At 52.5% G+C, this 15,774-nt stretch overlaps 1 protein-coding gene across 3 annotated transcripts; it reads right to left on the bottom strand.

The window, feature by feature from the left end:
- Positions 1-444: 444 nt before the first annotated feature.
- On the bottom strand, positions 445-15,649 carry ST6GALNAC4 (ST6 N-acetylgalactosaminide alpha-2,6-sialyltransferase 4). Of its 3 annotated transcripts, XM_036329558.1 has the most exons (6): positions 15,486-15,649; positions 15,012-15,092; positions 7,145-7,327; positions 3,692-4,107; positions 2,094-2,201; positions 445-883 (listed from the first exon to the last, which is right to left on the bottom strand). In XM_036329558.1, the coding sequence occupies exons 2-6, from the start codon at positions 15,021-15,023 to the stop codon at positions 694-696; spliced, it is 909 nt and encodes a 302-aa protein (XP_036185451.1). In that variant the 5' UTR covers positions 15,024-15,092; positions 15,486-15,649; the 3' UTR covers positions 445-693. The 3 variants fall into 3 exon arrangements, with proteins under 3 accessions (XP_036185451.1, XP_036185452.1, XP_036185453.1); XM_036329559.1 differs by lacking the exon at positions 7,145-7,327 and having other exon boundaries at positions 15,486-15,647; XM_036329560.1 differs by lacking the exons at positions 7,145-7,327; positions 15,012-15,092; positions 15,486-15,649 and adding an exon at positions 5,593-5,656.
- Positions 15,650-15,774: the final 125 nt, after the last annotated feature.

The following is a 15,774-nucleotide window of genomic DNA, read 5'->3' as shown; positions in this document are numbered from 1 at the left end:
AAACACCAAGCTCTGGGCTGCCCTGACCGGGGCAACCAACTTGGGAAGTGTGACACCAAAGGTGGGGGAGGGGGAGTGTGGAGAGGAAGGGCCCGGGCTGGTACAAGGCTGAAGGTCACGAAGCTGGTGAGTGGGGGACCATCAGCCCTGGGGGCAAAGGCCACTGGACAGACGCTGAGGTGGGATGAACCCCAAAGTTAAGATTCAGATTATTTCCCAGCCAGCGTGGCTCAGTGGATGAGCGTCGACCTATGAACCAGGAGGTCATGGTTATGCCCGGGTTGCGGGCTCGATCCCCAGTGTGGGGCGTGCAGGAGGCAGCTGATCAATGATTCTCTCTCCTCATTGATGTTTCTCTCCCTCTCTCTCTCTCTCTCTCTCTCTCTCTCTCTCTCTCTCCCCACCCCCCTTCCTCCCTTCCTCTCTGAAATCAATACAAATATATTAAAAATAAAAAAAGACTCAGCTTATTCAGGGAGGGGGATGGAGGAGTGTACACAGGTCACCATGGCCCCTCTCCTCCCCTTCAAGTCTGGAGGCCCCAGACGGCTCCAGGTGTCCCCGCGGCAGGGCAGGAAGGAAACCTAGGTCCACCCGGCATGTGGCAGAGGCAGGATCCATAAATTAAAGGTTTTGGTTGAGTGAATGGAACGGAGGCCTGGCGAAGGCGGTGCGGCCGGCTGGGCAGCGGCGCTACTGGGTCCGCCAGGACGGGTGGGCGAACACGATGGGCCTCTTCTTGGCCCAGCGGGAGAACACGGCCTTCTCGGTGATGAAGCGGTGGGCGCTGCGGGGCGCCTGCTCGTGTGCCAGGTACATCTGACACTCGTCTAGCCGGCCCTTCTCGAAGTAGTGGTAAGGCACTGAGGGGTGGCTCTTCTCCCTGTGGGTGGGGAACAGGGACAGGTGTGGGCACCAGAGCTCTCCGGCCTCCCGCCAGACCCCGCACTGACCTCAGCCACCCTCACCAGGTACTCTAGGCTCCCGGGGTCCCATTCCTGTCCCGGGGGAGGCCGGGACAGACGGAGGAGCAGGGCAGCTTATGCATCCCAAAGGCCAGAGTTTGATCCCCAGTTCCGCCTCTTGCAAGCTGGTTGGCTAGAGGGCAGAGGCATACCCTGTAAGCCTCCATAAGCCATCTGTAAAATGGGAACGGTGATATCCACCTTGCCTGCTGAGTCCACAGGTCAAAAAGTCGAAGCCTACAGCCCAGCTGGTGTGGTTCAGTGGTTAGGCATCGACCTATGTACCATGAGGTCACGGTTCAATTCCCAGTCAGGGCATATGCCCGGTTGTGGGCTCAGTCCCCAGTGTGGGGTGTGCAGAAGGCAGATGATCCATGATTCTCTCTCATCATTAATGTTTCTATCTCTCCCTCTCCCTTCCTCTCTGAAATATATTTTAAAATAATAATAAAATAAAATCAATAAAAACATATTTTTAAAAGAGTTGACGACTACGAAGTGCTTTGCTGGTGCTAGGCTCCTGGTAAGGAACCCTCATGCCCTGTGGCACCCACCCACCTACTCGTTGGCATCATGCCCACAGGTGTTCTGCCCAGGTGCCTCGGCATAGGGCACACAGGCTCCTGCCAACTCACCCATGTGCTCAACAAATAAGTTCCAAAGAGAAGAGAGGGTGAAAGCATGGGGCCTTTTCTGGACTTATTAGTTACAATAGTACCGAAAGAGAATGAGATCTAAAGTAAAAACTCGGACGTAATATGTCACATACATGTACTCGGCCCCAATGTTGCAATATGTACTTCTGTAAGTTATTCTCTCTGTAAATGTTTGCATAACGTTCTGAAGAAGGTGTGATTGTTTTCTCTCTGTCACAATAAGGAAATGGAGGTGCTGGGAGGTGGCGTGTCTGACCTAAGGCCACACGGGCAGAGTGGAGATTGGCATCGAGCCAGTCCCAGGGGCCGAGCCCCTTCCCCCTGGGCACCAGCTCCAGGGATGTCCGTGCCTCCACCACCCACCCGGAAGCCCACACACCCTGCGCCCCACAGCTCCCAATCCTCCAGCACGAGGCCCACGGTCCTCCCGGCCTCCCCAGCGCCCCTCCTGCCCCGGCCTGGCCGGCCTGACCTGCAGTAGCTGTCGCTGACCATCCCATAGACCACGATCTCCTCACATAGCTCCAGGGCGAGGATCATGGTGAACCAGCCGGTGCTGAGGAAGGAGCCTGACTGCCTCCTGGCAGGGAAAGCACAGTCAGCCGGCCGCTCCCCTCAGTCAGAACAAGGGGCTGGTGGAGGCCCTCGCCTTGGCTTTCTCAAGGCACAGCCCTGGCTACCCTCCCAGCTGAAGGCCACCCACCTTGACCCCCACAGAGGGGTCCTGGGGGAGGCCGGGGAGGGGACAGAGCCGGCCCGAGGTCTGCAGCGGGCAACAGGCAGAGCTGGACACAAACCCAGATCTGTTCAACCCTCACCACCCACGCAGGGCGTGAGCCAACCTTCGGAAGATGGGAGGGGGCCCTGGCCACATCCTCTCTGGATCTAAGGGACGAAGCCTGGGGAGAGGGCAGGAGGCAGCAGAGCAGTGGTTGAAAGTGGGAAAGGGGGTGGTCTGGAGTCAAATGGTCTTTGATTCAAATCCTGTACCTGCTCAGGAGTGTCTGGTTTGCTCATGAACCTCTCTGAGCCACAGTGACCCATCTCTGAAATGGGATAATTATAGGTGGCTATGGGGAGGGAACACTGTCAGCCCAGGAGCACGCCCCTGCCTTCACTAGTTCACCTGACTCGGAACAAGACCTTCACTCACTCAGACACCAGCACTGGTTTCTCTCCCATCTGAGGGCCACTCACCTCCACCTCTAAGAGGCATCATGAGGTGGTTCATTCACTCAAACTGGACTCTGCCATACCCTCCTCTCAAAGGAGGAGGCAGCTGGGAGAGAACAGCTGAGAAGACAAGGCAACAAAGGAATAAAGAGTATCAGGTGGGAGGTATCATCAGATGGGGTGATCAGGGAGGGCTTCTCCGAGGAGGTGACATTCCACACAGGCCTAAATGGCAGGAAGAGGTTAGTCATAGGAGATTTGGGGGAAGAACATTCTAGGCAGAAGGAACGACGTATGCGAAGGCATGAAGGCGAGAACCAGGGTGGATATGTAGGAAGCGCAGACGGCCAGTATGGCTGGAACAGGACAGGCAGGGGCCAAATCATACAAGGCTTGTAGGCCAGGGGAGGGGAGAAGGTGGAGTCTGGACTTTGTTCCCCCTGGGAATCGAAGCTGCTGTGAGGTAGAGGGCAGGTGACTGATGGGGTGGCTGGAGCTGACACTGGAGGATTCAGCAACACCAATGAGGAGGTGCTGCAAGGGCGTGGGGCGGGGGGGACGGCGGCACCTGGGAGAGATTCAAGACGCCATTGTGTGTGGCAGGTGATGGAAGGAGGGGAGTTGGGTGGAAACCTGGGCACTGCAGCTGTATTTCCTGAGCTGGGGAGGGGCGGGGGGAGAGGAGCAGATGTGTGGAGGAGGCGGCCAGGGGAGAGGGAAGAGCTCCCTGACTGCCCCACGCCGGTCAGTGCCCCTCTCCGCCGCCTCGAGCTGTGTGATAATCTGATGAATGACGTCTCTCTGATCCCGGCTCCCCCTGAGAGGGCAGGGCCACATCTGCCTCCGTCCCTGCTGACCCGGCCACCAGGGAGGCCCCAGCAGGCAGGCCCCGCTCACCGGTTCTTGCCCGTCTCGTTCTGGAAGACCTGGTCGCAGTAGGCCATCATGCGCTCGGTGAAGGTGTACACCTGCAGGCCCGGGTACATCTTGGTGAGCTGCAGCAGCGCGCGGTAGGTGCGGCCGCCCAGCGTGCGGTCCATGTTCCTCCCCTGGCCCCACACCACGTAGAGCGTGTCGCGGGGCTGCTGCTGGAAGTAGTGCGAGTAGTTGCGGAGCAGCAGCGGCACGGTCGTGTGCGAGATCACGCGCAGGGTGCTGCGCTGGCCCACGTCCACCTCGAAGCCCACGGTGGGCGCCTGGTTCATGCGGAGCACGCACTCAGCACCATCGATCTGGGTGCCCAGGCCTGAGCCCAGCATCTGGCCAGAGCTGGACACCACGGCACAGCTGTGGCACGGCCCTCGGACTAGTGGCTGCAGGGGGAGGGGGGGGGGAGGGAGAGGGGGGGAGAGAGAGAGAGAGAGAGAGAGAGAGAGAGAGAGAGAGAGGTGAGGGCACATAACCTCCACTCTCTGCTTCCTCCCCCTAGAAACATCCACTGAACTCACTTGATCTCTGTATCAAAGTATCAAATTATTTTATCAACCCATTTAACAGATGAGGAAACTGAGGCTGGGCAGGCGGAGTGATTTTCCCAAGGCCATACCCACAGCAAGTGGCAGAGCTGAGGTTCGGGTTCAGAGCCCTATGCTTTTCATTAGCCAAACACAGCCCTTGTCCCTACTGCTGAGGCCCCACCCAGCTCTTCATCGTGAATTCGTTAGTAGGGTTATATGAGCAAATATTTATAAAGCACTTAGCTGGGCACAGGCTGGGTGTTCTATATGTGTTTGTCAAGTAAATATAAACTCCAACTCTTCAAAACCATTCTTAGTCACTCCTTCCTCTGCTGAGCCTCACTCATGTGTCCAGTTTCGGAAGTAAAACAGTCTTTAGCCCCGGCCAGCGTGGCTCAGTTAGTTGGGTGCCATCCCGGGCACTGAAAGGTTGCTGGTTTGACTCCCAGCCAGGGCACATGCCTGGGTTACGGTCAATCCCCCATAGGGGATATGCTGAAAGCAGCCTATCCGTGTTCTATTCTCAGATCGGTGTTTCTCTCTCTCTCCCTCTCCCTTCCCCTCTGCCTGAAAGTCAATTTAAAATAAATTTTTTTAAAGCAGTCTTTAGTGTCCACAACAATGTTGGGAACCTCTGGTTCTGAGCCTGAATCCTGGCTCAGCCTGTTCCTAGCTGCATGGCCTTAGGCGAGTCATTTTGCCTCACTGAGTCTCAATTCCCTTAGCAGTAAAATGGGGATAAAAATAGCATCTACTTGACCAGGTTTTGAGGATTCAATTAAAAATGCCTGGAGAGCCCGGCCGGCATGGCTCAGTGGTTGACCAGCCACATATGAACCAGGAGATCACGGTTCGATTCCCGGTCTGGGCACATGCCCAGGTTGCAGGCTCCATCCCCAGTGTGGGGCAGGGCCGATCAATGATTCTCTCTCATCATTGATGTTTCCATCTCTCTCTCCCTCTCCCTTCTTCTCTGAAATTATTAATAATAACAATTATATATATATTTATATATAGCCTAGAGCAGTGGTTCTCAACCTTCTGGCCCTTTAAATACAGTTCCTCCTGTTGTGACCCAACCATAAAATTATTTTCGTTGCTACTTCCTAACTGTAATATTGCTACTGTTATGAATCGTAATGTAAATATCTGATATGCAGGATGGTCTTAGGCAACCCCTGTGAAAGGGTCGTTCGACCGCCAAAGGGGTCGCGACCCACAGGTTGAGAACCGCTGGCCTAGAGAGTTATGGCACAGAGTTAGGACATAATGAGGGCCCAACCCCCATCTCATTATCCCCCAAGAGGCAGAAGCTGAGCCAATCAGCCTGCAAATACTCACTTGGGGTCAGGGCTGGGGTCTCCCAGAGCAGGACTCGTTCCGCGCCCCAGGCCTCCATGCCCTGCTGGGGGAGGCAGTTTACGGAGGCCAGTAAAGGCTATGGAACATTAATTCCAGTGGATAAAAGACACACTGTCATATCCCACTCAGGGACACTTCATGTCTAACATGTTGATTTAAGAACTCGTAGAACCATTTCCAGACCCAGCCATAAAGAGCCAGACTCCCTTCTCCTGCCCTCAGTTTAGCTTGTCCTGACAACTGGGGTCTGTTCAGATCCAAGGTCACAGCCAGCCCCAGGGGGTGTTCCGCTTGTCCCACACAGTCTTTAAAATATTTAATTATTCCCTAATTTATAAAACCAGCCCCCTCGACAGTCAAGACTTGGATTTCCTGCTTCTCTGAACAAACCCAGAGGATCTGGCCATCCTGAGGCCACATCCCCATGAGCTCTGAGAGTCTGAAATGAACACTGGTCACCACCTTGGCAAGTCCCCCCAGGCCACCCCAGCATTTGCCCCCCTCCCCCACCTGGCCAAACCTAAGGGGCACCCAGCTGAACCTTCACAGCAGCCCTACAGAGAGAGAAGCTACAACAACCATCTTTTACAGATGAGGAGGCACCTGAGACTCAAAGAAACGAAGACCCAAAATAGCTCTCCTCCAAGCCAGGGTCCCTGAGCGCACCTCCCTGCGGCCAGCACTCAGAGGGCCTCCAACTCAGAAATGGGCCTTTGAGAAACCGACCACGTGGGGCCACTGAAGTCAGGGTGAGGGGTGTAAAGTGCTCTGACCTCGCCCGGCAGAGCTGGCATGGGGAGGTGGGTGCGGTTAGGGCAGGGGCACAGCTACCTGGACACCTGGGCTCCGGCATCCCTGTCTGTCCATGAGAGGGACAGCTCTGGGTTGTCATGACCTTTCCCTGTGGCATCTCTATCCCCAGCAGCAACCAGCACAAGGCAAGGCACATTCAAGGCGCCAAATACACACTTGTGGAACGAGGGGCTTGTGTGTCCACGGGTAAATCTGAAGATGCACACAGTGCGCCTCTCAGCAGGACGCTGAGCTGTCTGTCGTCTCCCAGCTGGAACAGGAGCTCCAGGAGGCCAGCCACCCCCAGCACGCAGCTGAGAGCACCCAGGTGATATGTGTTGAATTAAAAAACCCATTTCCTCAGCATGGAGCAGAGTGCGGAATCTCGGCGGGAAGGCGGGGGAGGGTGGGTGCGTGGGGAGTAATCAACCAAGAACCTTGTGTGAATATATGCATGGCCCATGGCCACAGACAACGGGGCGGTGAGGGCCTGGGGGAGGGGGTCAATGGGGGGAAAGGGGGGCATATGTAATACAACAATAAAGAATTATTTTTTTAAAATTTTTAAAAATCCATTCCTCTTAGAAATTGGGGCTCAGAGAGGGGAAGTGATTGTTCAACACCACACAGCTGGCGAGCAGAGGCGCCCAGCCAGGTCCAGGCTGCCCTGGCAGGAGCCCAGGTCTCACTACCCCCGGCATCCTTGGCCTGCCCCCGACATGCTGCCTGGCTGACTCACCTTCCCATCTGGCACTCGGCTATATCCACTGAAGTGCAGGGGCCCTGGCGCCGTGGGCCTGGAGTTGGAGGGGTGGGGGCCCAGGCAAGAGGCCAGGCAGAAGGGCAGGCAGGCCCAGAAGCACAGCAGGATATAGGCAGCGGAGAAGCCCGCAGAGCACAGGATGACGAGCAGGAGCCGACCCTGGGGAGACAGCGGTCATAGGTGGGGATGTGGGCAAAATAGGCAGAGTAGGAGGATGGCAGCATAGGCAACGCCCATACTCACCGCCTCCCACAACCACATTAAACTTACAACTAAAATACAGACCGACCATTATCCAGAACCGCAGGAAAGCTGGCTGAATGGAGGTCCTACAACTAGAGAAGTAAAGAAGAAAGCACACTGAGATGGTAGGAGGTGCAGAGGTCCAGCACCCACATGTGCCACTTTTTTCATTGGAAGAGAGACTATCTCAGTAGAGGCTGCCCAGAGGAGCAAGGGGTCCCAGCCCCGCACCAGACCCCCAGCCCAGGATTCCACAGCTGGGAAAAGAAGTCCCTACAGGCAATAAGAACTACGGGCTGTAAAAACCAGTGTGATTGGGGCTCAGTGACACGGAGGTTACTGGAGACCCAGCTGTTCATCTTAAAAGGTTGGCACACATACTGAACTTACAAGGTCCTGCTTCCTCTGAGCTCCAGCACCAGGGCAAGGCTTTGGGGAAACCAGACACATACGAGGAGGAACTGGATTGTCTGGCATCGGGACAGGAACTCAGAGGCGGCTTTCTCCTAGACAGAGGTGCTCACAGGGATCATTGTTCCTATACTGGCACCTCCTCGGTCACAGGGCTGACTGGCAGCCATTTCTGTTTCCTCTGCCCTGGTGATTCCTTAAGACCCCGTCTCATCCAATTTATAACCCCACCCAAGCTGAAAGCAGCAGCTTTTGCATATGAATGGCCTGTCCTTGCTCAGGCTAAAATCTGAAACAAGCTGCAGCTGGGTCAGGAAGCCCCAAACTTATCAATAAAAGGCCCAACACCTGGCACCAGCATCAGCCTGCCTTACTTCACAGCTGGGCCTCATCCAGGCGCTTCCAAACCTGATACAAAGAGGAGGAATCTACAGATCTCTCTGTAGCTCTTGCTGGGTGGCCCCAGGCAGTGGCTGACTTTGCACCTCCCTGGAGACCCAAGAGCCAGTGTACCCAGTGGTCAGTGTCAGCCCATACCAGATTACAACTCTACACATCCATAAGCAACACACTCAAGGGGCAGACTCAGCACCAAAGCCCCACTGAGCAAGTCCTCTCCATAGGGGAGTCTCCTGCATAGCAGCTCTCCCACCAGTTACAGCTGGTCCTCACAGCCAGTTGGCCTGGAGGTCAATTCCTCCCAGTGACACCAACAGCAATCAAGTCTCAACTACAACAAGACTGTGCTCACAGCCCACAAAGGGATGCACCTAGAGGCTGGGGAGGCTGAGCCACTGGGCCCTATAGAACACCACTACACAAGGCCACTCTACCAACTCAAGGAGACATAGCAGCTCTACCCAATACATAGAAACAACCACAGGGAAGTAGCCAAAATGCAGAGACAAAGAAACATGTCACGAATGAAAGAAATGGAAGAAAGCAAAATACTGAATATAGAATTCAAAACCACAGTTACAAGTTTACTCAAGAATCTTCTACAAACTTCAAATATCTTCCATTTCCAAAAAAAAAATAAAAAATTTAAGCATACACTGACTGAAATAAAGAATAATATACAGGGATTCAATAATAGAGGATTCTGAGAATCAAATCAACGATTTGAAATATGAGTAAGCAAAAAACACCCAACCAGAAGAGCAAAAAGAAAAAGAAACCAAAAATATGAAGATAGTGTAAGGAGCCTCTGGGACAACTCCAAGCACACCAACATTCGCATTATAGGGGTGCCAGAGGAAGAGAGAGAGCAAGATATTGAAAACCTATTTGAAGGAATAATGACAGAAAACTTCCCCCACCTGGTGAAAGAAATAGACTTACAAGCCCAGGAAGTCCAGAGAACCCCAAACAAAAGGAATCCAAAGAGGACCACACCAAGACACATCATAATTAAAATGCCAAGAGCAAAAGACAAAGAGAGAATCTTAAAAGCAGCAAGAGAAAGACAGTCAGTTACCTACAAGGGAGTGCCCATACGTCTGTCAGCTGATTTCTCAACAGAAACTTTGCAGGCCAGAAGGGAGTGGCAAGAAATATTCAAAGTGATGAAGAGCAAGAACCTACAACCAAGATTACTTTATCCAGCAAAGCTATCATTCAGAATTGAAGGTCAGATAAAGAGCTTCACAGACAAGAAAAAGCTAAAGGAGTTCATCACCACCAAACCAGTATTATATGAAATGTTGAAGGGTATTCTTTAAGAAGAGGAAGAAGAAGAAAAGGTAAAGATAAAAATTATGAACAACAGCCGAAACCGGTTTGGCTCAGTGGATAGAGCGTCGGCCTGCGGACTGAAAGGTCCCAGGTTTGATTCCGGTCAAGGGCATGTACCTGGGTTGCGGGCACATCCCCAGTGGGAGATGTGCAGGAGGCACCTGATCGATGTTTCTCTCTCATTGATGTTTCTGACTCTCTATCTCTCTCCCTTTCTCTCTGTAAAAAATCAATAAAATATATTAAAAATTAAAAAAAAATTATGAACAACAAAGTGACAACAAATACATATCTATCAACAAGTGAATCTAAAAATCAAATTAAACAAATAAGAAATCTAATGAACAGAATAAACTGGTGAATAAAATAGAATCAGGGGTATGGAAAATGGAACAGACTGAGGATTCTCAGAGGGAAGGTGGGTGGGAGGGCGGAAAGGATTAAACAAAGATCTTATATGCATATATGTATTACCATAGGGTGTCGAAGGCCTGATGTGGGGTGGGAACCAGGTGGAGGAGGGCAATGGGGGGTGGGGAGAGGGACATCTATAATAATCTCAACAATAAAGATTTTTAAAAAATTTTTTAAATAAATAAGGTGGGAATGTGGGTCCCTGGGGTTCCTAGAAGCTTCTATAGGGGGGCTGTAACCCAGCTTCATGAGTCCAAACTCCAGCTCAGTAGCTCCTAGAACATCAGCAGAATCTAAAGTCTCCATTAACCAGGCCTTCTTCTGGGCTGCCAGGCTCAGGGCACAAGAGGCTCTGGAGATAAGCCTTATGTTCTAGATGAAAGGGATTTGAGTGAAGTGTGTAACTCAAATCCATACAGCAAGAAAACAGCGTAGTGCAGGGGTGGGCAAACTTTTTGACTCGAGGGCCACAATGGGTGCTTAAACTGGACCGGAGGGCCGGAACAAAAGCATGGATGGAGTGTTTGTGTGAACTAATATAAATTCAAAGTAAACATCATTACATAAAAGGGTACGGTTTTTTTTTTTCAATAGTTTTATTCATTTCAAACGGGCCGGATCTGGCCCGGGGGCCGTAGTTTGTCCACGGCTGGCGTAGTGAGACCTCAAACCCAGGCTGCAGAGCCCATGCTCTTAAGCAGAAGCCGAGGTGCATTGTGCAGCCTGGGGTACGTCTCCCCACCTCTCTGGGCCTCTTTCCGCCTCTACAAAATAGAGGCGAGTGTGAACTTCCAGCGGTGGAAGTGCTCTGTATGCTGTGAAGTACTGTGCACGTGAGGACAGGAGAGTGCCCGTCAGCAGTGCAACCAGCCCCTTCAGACCCTGGACTGTGGCTGCCAGGATGGCCATCCTCCACCCGCTCCACCCGCTGACTCAGGAGCAGTCCGCCAGGCTGATGATCATGTTCTGGGTCAGCAGTCTAGGTGAGTAAGGAGGTCAAGAAGGGATGTGTGGGAAGTGTCATTCAGGAAGTGGATGCCCTGGCCGGGTAGCTCAATTGGTTAGCGAATCATCCAATATGCAAGGTTGCAGGTTCGATCCCCGGTAAGGGCACATATAAGAATCAATCAATGCCCTCTCTGGTTTGGCTCAGTGGATAGAGCTTTGGCTTGTGGACTGAAGGGTCCCAGGTTCGATTCCAGTCAAAGGCACATACCCAGGTTGTGGGCTCGATCCCCAGTAGGGGCCATGCAGGAGGCAGCCAATCAATAATTCTCTCATCATTGATTTAAAATATATATATATATCATATGATTTCAAAGAGGAAGGGAAAGGGAGATAGATAGAAACATCAATGATGAGAGAGAATCATTGATCGGCTGCCTTCTGCATGCCCCACACACTAGGGATCAAGCCTGCAACCCAGGCATGTGCCCTTGACCCAGAATTGAACCTGGGACCTTTCAGTCCGCAGGCCGATGATCTATCCACTGAGCCAAGACAGCTAGGGCATCATTGATGTTTTAAAAAATAATCAATCAGCCCTGGCCGGTTTGGCTTAATGGATAGAGCATTGGCCTGTGGACTGAAGGATCCTGGTTCGATTCCGGTCAAGGGCACATGCCTGGGTTGTGGCTCGATCCCCAGTAGGGGGCATGCAGGAGGCAGCCAATCAGTGATTCTCTCGCATCATTGATGTTTCTATCTCTCCCTCTTTCTTCCTCTCTGAAATCAATAAAAATATATTTTAACAAAAAGAATCAATCAATGAATGCATAAATAAGTGGAACAACAAATCAACATTTCTCTCTCATTCTCTCTCTCTTCATCACTCTCTAAAAATCAAGAAAGTAAGAAAGAAAGACAAATGAAGGAAGAAAGGAAGGAAGAAAGAAAAAGAAAGAAAGAAAGAAAGAAAGGAAGGAAGGAAGGAAGGAAGGAAGGAAGGAAGGAAGGAAGAGGAAACCAAGATGGCGGCATAAGTAAACACCAGAGTTTGCTGCCTCGCACAACAACTTCAAAAATACAACTAAAAGATGGAACAGACATCATGCAGAACCACAGGAAGGCTGGCTGAGTGGAAATTCTACAACTAGAAGGAAAGAGAAAAGCTTTCCAAGACTCAGAGGAGGTGCAGTGTGGGAGTCAAATACTAAGGTACAGAGGCGCACGCGGAGCGGGCTGGCGGCTGAGGGCGCGGTTGTTGTTTTCAATCGGGAGGGAGTCTCAGGCTCTGAGCTCCAGTTCCAGGCGAGTCTTTGGGGACCCAGACTCATACGGGAAAAGTGGGACTCTCTGGCATCAGTCGGAACTCGAGGGCAGCTTTCTCTCGGAGGTGCTTGCAGGGATTACCGGGACACTGAGAAGCAGAGCCTCTGAGGGCAGGACTGAGAGCAGCCATAACTGCTAGCCCCGCCCTGTTGATCCCGTGAGACCCGCCCCGCCCAAGCCCTGCAGGGAGGCTTTTGCTGGGTAGCCTCAGGCAAAGGCTAGATTAGCACTGCCCTAGAGATCCAGGAGCGAGTGTGCCCAGTGGTCAGAGTGGGACCATCCAGTTTGCACCTCCTCGGACCCTTAAAGGACACACTCAGGGTGCAGACCCAGTGAGCACCAAAGCCCCACTGAAGCAAGTCTTGCCCCGGAGGGGTGTCTCCAGCACAGAAGCTCTCCCACTGCAGACACAGCTGATTCTCACAGCCAATTGGCCTGGAGGTCAATTCCTCCCAGCGATACCTACAACAATCAAGGCTTAACTACAACAAGACTGTGCACAAAGACCACAAGGGGGTGCACCAAGAGTGTCCTCCTCAGGTAATTGGGGAGGCTGAGCCACTGGGCCCTAGAGGACACTTAGCACAGAAAACCACTTTATCAACACAGGGAAGCATAAAAAAATGTGGAGACAAAGAAACAGGACACAAATGACAGAAATGGAGGAAAGCAAACTACTGGATATAGAGTTCAAAACCACACTTTTAAGGTCTTTAAAGAACTGTCTAGAAGCCGCCGATAAATTTAATAAGGCCCTCAAAAAGACTGGTGAGACCACCGATAAATGTAGTGAGATCCTCAAGAAATCTAATGAGACCCTCGATGTTGTGATAAAGAATCAACTAGAAATTAAGCATACACTGACTGAAATAAAGAATATTATACAGACTCCCAACAGCAGACCAGAGGAGCGCAAGAATCAAGTCAAAGATTTGAAATACGAAGAAGCAAAAAACACCCAACTGGAAAAGCAAAATGAAAAAAGAATCCGAAAATACGAAGATAGTGTAAGGAGCCTCTGGGACAGCTTCAAGCATACCAACATCAGAATTATAGGGGTGCCAGAAGATGAGAGAGAGAGCAAGATATTGAAAACCTATTTGAAGAAATAATGACAGAAAACTTCCCCTACCTGGTGAAAGAAATAGACTTACAAGTCCAGGAAGCGCAGAGAAACCCAAACAAAAGGAATCCAAAGAGGACCACACCAAGACACATCATAATTAAAATGCCAAGAGCAAAAGACAAAGAGAGAATCTTAAAAGCAGCAAGAGAAAAAAAGTCAGTTACCTACAAGGGAGTACCCATACGACTGTCAGCTGATTTCTCAACAGAAACCATGCAGGCCAGAAGGGAGTGGCAAGAAATATTCAAAGTGATGAATGCCAAGAGCCTACAACCAAGATTACTTTATCCAGCAAAGCTATCATTCAGAATTGATGGTCAGATAAAGAGCTTCACAGATAAGGAAAAGCTAAAGGAGTTTATCACCACCAAACCAGTATTATATGAAATGCTGAAAGGTATCCTTTAAGAAGAGGAAGAAGAAGAAAAAGGTAAAGATACAAATTATGAACAACAAATACGCATCTATCAACAAGTGAATCTAAAAATCAAGTGAATAAATAATCTGATGAACAGAATGAACTGGTGATTATAATAGAATCAGGGGCATAGAAAGGGAATGGACTGACTATTCTTGGAGGGGAAAGGGGTGTGGGGGATGCGGGAAGAGACTGGACAAAAATCGTGCATCTATGGATGAGGACAGTGGGTGGGGAGTGAGGGCAGAGGGTGGGGTGGGAACTGGGTGGAGGGGAGTTATGGGGGGAAAAAAAGAGGAACAAATGTAATAATTTGAACAATAAAGATTTAATTTTTTTTTTAAAAAAATAAAGATTCAATAATTGAAAGCTGCTGTCCAGGGGCTCTGCCTCCAGAAACCATGTACCAAAGGCCACTTGAACTAAGAAGCCCTACTGGGGGGCTAGCCCTGCCATCAGAATTGGTGAAAGCCCCAACCAAGCCTTCAGGGAGGGGCTGCCCCGTTTGGTTGGGGGGGTGGGTCATGACCCAGGGCTGCCATCCTGTACTGGGCTACCATGGTCACCACCTGTGTCTCTCTGGACTCTCTGAGGCTGCCAAGGCACAGGTCCCTCAGCCACCTGTCAGGAATCGCCTAACAGCTGGCTGGTGCTCTTTAAAACCAGAGGTGGAAAAGCAGCCCCCCACCCCACCCCCCAGGACTATCTCCATGAAGCACAACTTTTTCTGCCCACAAACCATATCAGCTTCTAAAAATAAATCTCCGTGTGGCCAGCTGGGGGATGGGGTGGGGAATGTCCAGCCCCTGAGTACTCAGGCTCTGCCTGGCATCTGGTGCCCTGTGCACGAGGGACCAGAGATCTCCATTCAGGCAGTGCTGGTTGACCCCCCAACATCCAGGGCTCTCTCCCACCCCGGGGGCTCAGGATCAAGGCAGGACCAGCTAAAGGGAACTTTCACACCATCGCCCACTCCCATCCTGGGTGAGCTCCAGGAGGCTCACAGGAGATAGTACTCTTATCTCCATGTCACAGGGGAGAGGGGCCAGGCACTGAAACCAGAGAGAGAACGCCGCCTGTTTGGGCCACACAGCCCTGAGGCCAGCCTGCCCTTTTCCCAGCTCAGTGGGTCAGAAGTGAGTCAGGCCTGGGGTGTGCGAGGCTACTGAGGCTGCTGTGCCAGGGCCACCCCCAAGTCCCGGTGAGCTTTCCTTTTTCCCACTTACCCGAGCCTTCATGCTGTGGCTGCCGCTCAGCAGCACGGGGGCTGCTGTCTCCAGGGCTGGGAAGGGGTGGGAGCCAGGCACCTGTCAAGACCCAGAAACTCAGGGCTGGGTCCCAGGCCTCAGAGGAAACTTCCCAGGGAATCTGAGGCAGGGGGGGGTACTGGCGGGGGTCAAGGCAAATATCTTCTGAAAATCGAAATCCCCAAACACCAGGCAGCGCTGTCCCCGTCCTTTGAACACTTCCACCAACCCAAATCCCATTGTGCAAATGAGGAAGGAGAGGCAGAGACGGGGAACCCCGGGCTCAAGGTCACCCATCGAATCTGGGTCAGATGGACCCAGGAGCCAGGCGCTCCGACTCCCACCCACCCTCCACCTCACTACCCGCGGGGCATGCAGAGGCCTGGGGAGAGACCGGAGGATTTCCGCCCCTCTACCCGTTTCCACCGCTCCCTCCCCCAGCCGAGCGCTAACCGCGCGGGCAGGTTGGGACCCGCCGGCTGCTCTTGATCCGCTGCTCGGAGCTCCATGGCCCGCGGGCCGGGTGAGCCGGGCTGGAACCCCGGGCCTCGGGGCACAGGGAGCGCCCCTGCCGCAGCTTTGGCAACTGGAAGGCGAAAGTGCGCTGCCGGCGGCGGGGGCGGGGTCAGCGACTCCCGGGCGGAGACTGGGGCGGGGCGGGGCCAGAGCGGCGGGGGCGGGGTCAGCGACTCTCGAGCGGAGACTGGGGCGGGGCCTGGTGGAGTGGGCGGGGCTACGAGCC

This window comes from Myotis myotis, unplaced genomic scaffold (genome assembly GCF_014108235.1).
Source record: "Myotis myotis isolate mMyoMyo1 unplaced genomic scaffold, mMyoMyo1.p scaffold_m19_p_12, whole genome shotgun sequence".
NCBI classification, from domain to species: domain Eukaryota; kingdom Metazoa; phylum Chordata; class Mammalia; order Chiroptera; family Vespertilionidae; genus Myotis; species Myotis myotis.
This window is presented reverse-complemented; position numbering and strand designations above follow the sequence as displayed.